Raw genomic sequence first — 10000 nt, 5'->3', positions numbered from 1 at the left:
CATCGTCATGATTTCAAGTCAGTGACCGACTGAGGGTCAAAGTAACTGTCAAAGTAAACATCACCGTGCCTGCTGTGAAGTGCTTCAACAAAGTCGTTTTTTTTGCTACTTGTAACACACACACACACACACACACACACACACACACACACACACACACACACACACACACACACACACACACACACACACACACACACACACACACACACACACACACACACACACACACACACACACACACACACACACACACACACACACACACACACAAATTCAATAAATAAGACATTATAGTACAACGTTGTAAGGCAATGTTGACCATGCACGTGTCAAACTGGACAACAACTGAAGACGCATACATGGCAACCATCTGCACATTCATTAAGAGCAAAAAGGTCCCCCATGTGTTTTAGAAGGTTTCAAGGCTTTGCAGGTGATCTGATCGGCGCCGGGGCTCATCCCATAACTCAACTGGATCCAGCCCACCAACCACAGCGAGGCTCTTTGCATATCATCCAATGTTTAGTTATTCTCCGAAAGAAAAACCAGAACAAAAAAATCACACGTTCAAGCTGCCGCCATACGAAAAAGGGCTTCAGGACAGTCCGGAAGTTTCCAGGTAACTCTGGAGTTTCCTTACTGTGCTTCTGTCCAATGAGCACAGGTCAAAGTCAAAAGTCGTGTTTGTGATGTGGAAGTGGCCGGTCTCTTCGATGAGGTTGACGATCTGGAAAACAGAGGCGACAACTGACTGAGCAAAGAGGACATTTCTGCTTGAAGAGTGATTGTGATACGGGCAGCAGTTTACCTGTTGCAGGATGTGGCCTTCTCTTAGGGTCATCAGCCTTTTGTGCAGTTCCACCAACTCATCAAGGTAAGCCTGCACAACACACACAAACGCTCATATATTTGCCGCCCGATAACACACTGCGGCATCCCAGGAACCTTGCATACCTTGTCACAATCTACGTTTTTGCTTTTGTCCTGCTTGCTGTGCCTTTTGGGACTCTTCACCTCCAGTATCTGACGGCAAAAAAAAAGAACTTTGAGCAGAACAGTATTGATGTAAACGTGCCATCTAAAAATATGTAACATATGGGAGCTATTACTTAGACTTAGACATTACCTGGTTATTAGTAGTCTTAAGTAAGCCCGGGACGTCATTACGTGAAGGCGGTGAGGGGGCGGAGCTGTCACTCTCGCTGCCGTCGCTCAAACTGACCCTGAGAAGGTAGTCAGAGGATGGACATGCCGAACAAGTTACATCAAGTAACATCACATGGTTACACTTGTAAAATTCAACATGAAAAAGCAGAGTTGATATAATCCTCCATCACCATGGCGTTTACCTATTTCATTTGCTTTCATTTTGTCAAATAAAAGCTTGTTCACTTCCTGTGGTTAAGAGTTAGCATTTAAAAAAAAAATCAGAATAGACAATTTGTAGCAATAGATAGTTCATGTAGTGATGAAGGAAAGAAAATAAGGAAAAGGATTTGAAAAATAAAAAATACTAATGAGCAAATGTATGTGAATTAAAAAAAGAAAATACAGATTTTGCAACGTTAATGGACAACTAGGGTTTATAGTTTAAGTTTATTTTGAACATGCATACAATTACAACATGCATGATACATCACAATTTCCAGTTTCCCTTTTCAACATGTCCGAAAAGGAATAGGAAGAAGCAGAGCTATATAGCTCGGTTGGTAGAGTGGCCGTGCCAGCAACTTGAGGGTTCCAGGTTCGATCCCCCGCTTCCGCCATCCTAGTCTCTGCCGTTATGTCCTTGGGGCAAGACACTTTACCCACCTGCTCCCAGTGGTGGGTAAAGTGGTTTAAATGTAACTTAGATATTGGGTTTCACTATGTAAAGTGCTTTGAGTCACAAGAGAAAAAGCGCTATATAAATATAATTCGGGGCAGCACGGTGGCACAGGAGTTAGTGCAATACGAAGGTCCTGAGTAGTCCTGAGTTCAATCCCGGGCTCTGGATCTTTCTGTGTGGAGTTTGCATGTTCTCCCTGTGACTGCGTGGGTTCCCTCCGGGTACTCCGGCTTCCTCCCACTGCCAAAAACATGCACCTGGGGATAGGTTGATTGGCAACACTAAATTGGCCCTAGTGTGTGAATGTGAGTGTGAATGTTGTCTGTCTATCTGTGTTGGCCCTGTGATGAGGTGGCAACTTGTCCAGTGTGCACCCCGCCTTCCGCCCGAATGCAGCTGAGATAGGCTCCAGCACCCCCCGCGACCCCAAAAGGGACAAGCGGTAGAACATGGATGGATGGATAAATATAATTCATTTCACTTCACATTTAATTCTACCCCTTTTCCATTACATAGCTATTACTAACACATTTATTCATTTCCTGTTCTCAATTTGTACACAATTTACTTGATAAACAAAACAATTCTACAAAAAAAAAAATAAAGTAAGTTGTAATTCACATGAGATGAATAAGATTACCTCATTTTAGTAAGTTCAAAATGTTTATCATGATACTTTGTAAACACACACTGAGTTTGAACAGTTTCTTAAATTGGATCATATTAGTACAGTGTTCGACTTATTTGCTTAATCTATTCCATAATTTAATTATATCCGACTTGTCCAGGGTGTACCCCGCCTTCCGCCCGAATGCAGCTGAGATAGGCTCCAGCACCGCAACCCCGAAAGGGACAAGCGGTAGAAAATGAATGGATGGATGGATCTATACATAGTAGAAATGTCAAATTATTATTTTTCAAATTAGATTAATCACACTTTTGATTTTTCAGGATTGATCACAGTTAATTACTTGCCTGCATAGTTAAAATTACTGTAACTTTACAAATGACCCCAATATTACATACTTTAGTGCAAATCTTGGCAACACTATAATACGAACACATTTTTACATTTTAAACAATTTTGCAATAATATTGCACAAAACAAGGTACAGAGGTATACCAATAGATCATTTTCTAAATCAGGGGTCTCAAACTCAATTTACCTGGGGGCCACTGGAGGGAGAGTCTGGCCGATTTAAATATTTACTTCAAAATCACGTTTTAACCACGTGCCTAAATTTGTTAACTACTTCTCCCAGCAGCTATAGTGAGCTTGAGCTGTGGTAAGTCTTAAGTTGACAGATTACTTAAATCTTTTATATTTTCAATGGGGTCACAGCTGAATGAGCATACCTGCGTTGGTGGTGTGTGAGGTGGGTGTGCGCTGGCCGCTCTGCGTCTGAATCCAAGTCGAGGTCGTCATCGTCCTCAGAATCGTTGTCGTCGTCGTCCGAGTGCAGATCCTGCATCACCGACTGCAGTGGACCCAGCACTGCCCAATAACACACAAACCATATAACACTTTAAAGATCACTTTAAAGATACCCTATCTAAGAAAAGTGAGTACACCCCTCACATGTTTCCAAAGGACAATACTTGAGAAATTGAACATGATATAGTTTAGAGTAGTCATTGTACAGCAGTATAGATTAACTATCCACTTGAAAAGACTCAAAACAGAAACATGTTGTATATCCATCCATTCCTTTGCAATCAAAACGACTCCATACCATTTGTGGGCTTTTTAAATAGATTATTTGATGTTGCTGAGGTCGCACATGTTTCAGGCAAAGTCATGTGGTGGTTAGGTGAGGCAGCTAGGGCAGAAAATTAACCATATTTATTTTGTTTATGTGTTGTACTTTCTGTTCCACCCCACCTGTGCAAAATTGAGGCGGCTGTGCGGCGGCATTTGGTAAAAATAGAATTCTCGCAAATTTTCTCCGGAGCACTTCTGAGCAATGGAAATTGGACGGACTAGACAAGCAACGCAGCAGAAGATGACAAATGGATTAGGGTGGAAACTTATCGGCTCTGCAGCTGTAGTGCAGCCCCAATGCAAACACAGTAGGTAGAATCTGAGGCAATAGAGTAAGGAGGTTTTTAATTGTATTTAAAAATATGGAAGGAGTACTGTTTTTGACAAAAAACATTTTTTACCCATAGCGGTGATTTATTCTCTCATTTTCTTGTTGTATATAGTATCCTCTTAATGAGCAACCAGTATTAACATTTACTAGAGTGGGAACTTATCGGCTCTGCAACCGCAACACTCGGTGGAATTTGGGTGTGAGACAGTAAGGTTTACTTTTACACACACAGTTTAAAAATTGTATCTAAAAAAATATATTTCTTTTTTTTACCATTAGTGATGATTTATTCTCTTTTTTCTTGTTACTCACTGCATGTCACTGTTCCACACAAAATCAGATATTTAATAACGCACATTTCCCCTTGTCCTGTTTTAAAACAAACTCCATCTGCACAAAATGTAGTTAATTTAGAGGGTGACTTGTTGGCATTATAACACCTCTAATCATCACTACAGACTTGTATTACAATGACGTGTACATTGTCTTTACAATCAGCGCACACATACATGAAGCAGAGGAAACATAATGAATGTTTTTAATCTACTCCCTTGAGCATGTTAAAAGGCGCACATGCATCTGCCGTTGCACAAAATGAAACCAACACTCATAAGTTAATAACTTCATGGTATGTTATTAAGTCAAATTAAAGGATTACAACTTGAGTTACAACTCATACATTTCTTATGACATTAACCAAAAAGGGCAGTTTCACCCGTCCACACACAAACACTGAAGCCGGAGATTTTAAGTATAAAAATGTATGTTTGCGTGTGAATAAGAAGCTCTTAAAAATATTGTGTGGCCATGGACTTATTCGTAATGCACAGCTGAAATAATTATATGAATGAGGTTTCATGCTATAAAGAGTAGCTGGAAAAAAAAAAATCCTCCATGCATGTGAGGGCTTCCCTGCAAAAACGTTTACCTGTGTGTGTGTGGTTGCATAGCCAACCTTTTTCTGATGATCAAGTCCATTACTGCATCCAGAGACAAATTACAAACATTGGGTCCATAAGTTTAGATACAAGAAGATTGTAGTAAGTTGTGTATTGTGCATTTACTGTTTTTATGTAGAATGCACACTGCCGACCACAATTTACTTGGCGTTCCTGCATTGTACTAAATGTTGTAAGAAGTAGTCGTCCATTACCTTGGCGTCTGTGGTGTGTGGGACCAAAGCCTGAACTGGAACTGGAGCTGACTGGACTGGGCTGTTCGGACTTGCATGGGGGAGAGAAAAATAGCGATAAATAAAAGCACATGTCTCTTAATCCAAGTGTGCGGCTTTTAAATGATGATGTTTGCTTTGATGGTCATTTTGTAAACATTAGCATCTGCTTTTTAGTGGTCATTAAAAGCTAAGCGGTGTCCAACAACAGTCAAATCACGTTCATCATGAGACATCAACTGGACAAAAATACAGTTGTTTTTCGGAAAAGAGAATTGAACATAAAAGGCAGAGAGTGTCTGGACAACATGTTGCCTCCTGCCACCAGCAACACACAGCTGGTCTGTTGGTTTATGGGACGGCATGAACAGATTATCACAAATCTTAGCGCCACTGCTTTTTTGGGCTTTTTTGTTTCGTCTTACCTAAAGCCACAATAGAGCACTCTTCAAAGACAATCAGTCTTAGTTGTAGTTTTCTGACATGCAAAGTAATTTTTTTTTTGTTTAATTGCAATCTTGATTCACATTAACATGCAATCTAATATCTAAACATCTTACTTTAGTTTCCATCCATTTATTTTCTACTGCTTGTCCCTTTTTGGGGTCGCGGGGGATGCTGGAGTCTATTTCAGCTGCATTCGGGCGGTAGGCGGAGTACACCCTGGACAAGTCGCAACGTCATCGCAGGGCCAACACAGAGACAGACAACATTCACACTCACATTCACACACTAGGGCCAATTTAATGTTGCCAATCAACCTATCCCCAGGTGCATGTCTTTGGAGGTGGGAGGAAACCGGAGTACCCGGAGGGAACCCACGCAGTCACGGGGAGAACATGCAAACTCCACACAGAAAGACCCCGAGCCAGGGGATCGAACCCAGGACCTTCGTATTGTTTTATTTTGTGAAAATGTTATGTTATTTTAAAAAGCTGCATCAAAAACAAATGCTGCCATTTTACTCATGTATACACCCACTGACTTGAACATGGCGGCTGACACATCCTTCTCACACACCTCGCCCCCCCTGCGAGCTTCGTCAGCCAGGTCAGTGGAGCCAACTTGCCCTGGCAGAGCTCAAACTTTATTATGTGCATACATGTAATGTGAGGTGAGTGATTGCGCAATATTTTTTACTTGATCAATTACTTTGTCATTCTAATAATTTGTATAAAAAATATGTTTCTTTAAAACAGACCAAGACAACGAGGCGCCTTATAATATTAATAATGATAATAACAATAAAAATTATAGATCATTTAAAAAAAAAATAGATTTCTTAGGTGTGTGTGTGTTCGGGCAGCCACACCCTATAGGCAGAACACGCTCTGCTCTGTGCATAGGGCCCCACAATTCCTGCGGGTCCCGTTTTGCATGAAGAAAGAAGCGCATAAAAATGTCAATGATTGACAGGCACTTTATATAATTTTTTACCGCAAACATTCTCAGCCGCTTCTTATTAGTCCTTGTTTCATAGTAAGGCAGAGGTACTGGGTTTGAATCCCCATACTAACATTAGTTGATATTATCCATTTATGTTTTAATGATGTTAAAATTGTTATTTTGCACAATAAAACTATTGAACAATTTATTTAAAATAATGTGTTTTAGTACATAAAATGCATCAAATTAAATTGTTTGATTGAAAAAGATTAAAACATTTTACATAAAAAAACAACATTTAACATTTTGTAATGGGGAAGGGGGAGTAGGGTCTCTAAATTCAATTTTCCTTGGGGTTCCAGTTTATCTTGGGTCGGCCCTGGTGTGCGTGTTTGTAAGAAATAAATAATCCCAGACAATTGATATCTCAACTGTTAGCGAAAAAACTGTGATTCGCATTTATTTCAGAATTGTGCAACCCTAATGTAAATAAAATAATTTCCATTGTGTCTTCCCCCTCTCGGCATACACGAAAGGTTTAAATTCATAATGTATGAACGCCTTTAAAATAGACATTTCTCATTAGTCGTGCGAGCAGATTGAATCTTGCCGTCATTGCTTCACTATTTCAGCTTCAAATGCACATTAAATAGCCCTTGGTGGCTCCCGCAAGAGCGGAACGTTCTCCTCCTAATCCGCCACATTTCCACTTCTATTCTGCAGTTTCCGGCCCAGTGAGCAGTGGAAAACAACCCAGATCAAACAAGTGGTCCCATGACAAATGAGGGGCAGCTCTTTGCGGCCACCAGGGTTGCTAGTCTGGAGAGAATCAAACACCTGGCGCTTGTCAACCCCCTCCTCAGCCCGCTTTACAACCCAGTCCGAGCCCATTTTGCTGCAAAGGCCATCTTTAAAGGCAGTTCAGCACAGCTATGACAAAACAAAGAGCTTCATGTAAGTGGTCGAAAGGAAAGAGCAGAGAGTAAACTGCTTGACGGATTAAAAGAGGAACCTGCTATTCTATTGCTAATCACTGCTGTGATTCCCCCTTTTCCTCAGGTGTTGTAAAACCATAAATCTTTCTACTATTTGGCCTCAACACAGCCCCTCGGCAGAATGTCTGTGGATAAAGACCTTTTTATCAGAACCCCCCCCGCAAAAAAACAACAACCTAATGTCACATTGGAGTTAAAAAAAAGTCTTATTTCCTGTTAGTTTTATTGATGCCCACCCTTTCTCGTGATTCATCGAAGTAGACCCCTGGAGTCAAGCAGACCGCCATTAAAGCAGATTTCCTCCCTGTTAGGCGTTCGGTTTTATAGCCCTGCAACACCACGGAACAAGTGACCATAAACAAACCCTCCCCCCCTTGAAGAAGAATAGGATCTATTTTCACACCAACTCCCTTTTTCACAGCAAAGTTACCTTCAAGCTTAGATGTGACTTAACAAACATGTTTGATAGCAACTCACATCTGACTTGGCGGACTCCCTGTCAGAGTCATTGTGGTCCACCACTTCGTGGAAGGGGGGAAGTGTTGACAGTTTCCCGTGGTCCACTTGCTCGCCCTCTGGATGCAATTTACTACTCCGCATTTGTGATCGCTCCTTCAGCAGTTTTTTATCGGCATGTTGAGCATCCGTCTGCTTCACAGACGAATCCGCAAATCCTTTTTTGCTCTTTTTGGTGACGCGATTGTCCGCATCAGAAGCAGACAGACGCTTGTTGGGCCCTGAGCCGTGATTGGATATGGACTTCGGCTCCTTAAATCCCATTTTAGGATTGATATCTCTAAGTGGCTGGTTCTCTTTGGGTTTTTTGGAAGGCTCTTTAGGGGCTTTGCTGGACTCCAGGGAAGAGTCTCTCAAGGCACTTTTGGTTTCTTTCAAGTCTTTCGCAGGTTTGTCTTTGTGGTCCTTGCAGGGCTTGTGGAGTTTGGAAAAGCTGCTGCTGCTGTTGGTCGTGCTGGTGGTGGTTGTGGCTGTGGTCAAGAGTGTACCGCCACTTCCTTTTGAGATGTCCTGTATAATAAAGCACACCAATGAAAGACACTTCCAAAACGGGATAGATTAGCTTCCGAGAAAAAAACATACTTTGACTCTGAACTTCTCCAATATAATAGTTGCATCATATCACATACAATAACATAACATTAAGGAGTGGGACAGGAGGACACAAACATTTGCAACATTACCATATCTACTGTATGTGAGCAGGGATGGGTACCAAATTTAGCACGGTAAGAGGCAACGACCGAAATTCGTCGGTGCAACCGGGTATTGATTCATGTGAAATCAAATGGTGCCATATTTTGTGCCCTTTGTTGCTTGTGACATCATGTCACACAGGAAACAATCACACAAGCAACATTCAAAGCGGACTCAGCCAAACTGCCACTAGGTAATAATGCAATTTTTTTCCATAACAACAAAGCACGTATACCTGATAGAAGACACTCGAGCGTAAAGTAAGGCATTCCTTTTTCCAAAATGTGCTAGCTTCATGCTAATTTGCATTGGCTTTGCCATATACATTTTACTGATTAGCATTAGCGATATTACATGGTGATTTCAACACCTGCAAATTTGGTAAGGAAAACTACAACTAAAATGCACGTTAAAATCAAACAGCTGAAGTGTAATAAGTACAATGCTTACAGTATGTACACAGACTAGACTGGTAAATTCATACAGTATGTACACAGACTACACTGGTAAATTCAGATTTGTGGCAAAGCCTACTTCCTGGCTAGGCAACAAACTTAGCCTAAACACAACTGCAATCTAACGTCTTGGAACTGCAACTGCATGAAAAGTCTCCTATAGTGGGACCTTGATTTACAAACCCCTACGTTTGCTAACCTTTCTGTTTACGAAAATTTAGATTGCGCCAAATACGCCTCTGTGTGCGAAATGTGTCTTGGTGTACGAACGCTTCAGTCATTCATTTTGTGTGCCGTTGAAAGTCTTTGAACGCTGACATTTTGATAAGCTCACTTCCTGTGCAGTACAGTGCACACAGCTGCAGCCATTTTAGAGAGCAGGAGCCCCCTACATCACATCCTGTTTTCGCAGTCCATTACTTAGTCGAAACTTGTCAGTGTTTTAAGCTTGCGGTTGTTGTTGGGTTATTTTGATAAAGAATAGATTGTTGATCCATTACCCCCTTGTTTGATATATATATAAATATATACATTATAGTGTCTTCATAGTGTGCATTATTTTACTAAAATAGGGACTTGTAAATGATTGTAGCCTCGACACATTGTTTCTTATGGGGAACTATGCTTCACTATATAAACTTTTCGATTTACGGACCATGTTTAGGAAGCAATTCAGTTCGTAAATCAAAGTTGCACTATATATAATACTTGCAAATGAGGCTCAGAAATGGAAGAAAACAAGAAGTCGAAAGGGGTCAGCACAGTTACCAAAATCAGCTAATTTTTTAAAGTAAAAAAAGAGTTTATTATTAAGCAATTAAGATTTATTCGCACAAATAATAGTACCAAAAATTGGT

At 40.8% G+C, this 10000-nt stretch overlaps 1 protein-coding gene across 7 annotated transcripts in view; it reads right to left on the bottom strand.

The window, feature by feature from the left end:
- Positions 1-181: 181 nt before the first annotated feature.
- The window catches only part of mllt3 (MLLT3 super elongation complex subunit), a 56189-nt gene continuing 46370 nt past the window's right edge, over positions 182-10000 (bottom strand). For all 7 annotated transcript variants that reach the window (XM_062065130.1, XM_062065134.1, XM_062065131.1 and 4 more), the window contains exons 7-13: positions 7954-8502; positions 5078-5147; positions 3188-3326; positions 1130-1226; positions 958-1026; positions 812-883; positions 182-730 (exon numbers count right to left, since the gene is read on the bottom strand). In XM_062065130.1, coding sequence (XP_061921114.1) covers positions 599-730; positions 812-883; positions 958-1026; positions 1130-1226; positions 3188-3326; positions 5078-5147; positions 7954-8502 — 1128 coding nt within the window. In that variant the 3' untranslated portion in view covers positions 182-598. The remainder of the gene's footprint in view (positions 731-811; positions 884-957; positions 1027-1129; positions 1227-3187; positions 3327-5077; positions 5148-7953; positions 8503-10000) is intronic.

Source organism: Entelurus aequoreus, linkage group LG12 (genome assembly GCF_033978785.1).
Source record: "Entelurus aequoreus isolate RoL-2023_Sb linkage group LG12, RoL_Eaeq_v1.1, whole genome shotgun sequence".
In the NCBI taxonomy this organism is placed as follows: domain Eukaryota; kingdom Metazoa; phylum Chordata; class Actinopteri; order Syngnathiformes; family Syngnathidae; genus Entelurus; species Entelurus aequoreus.
This window is presented reverse-complemented; position numbering and strand designations above follow the sequence as displayed.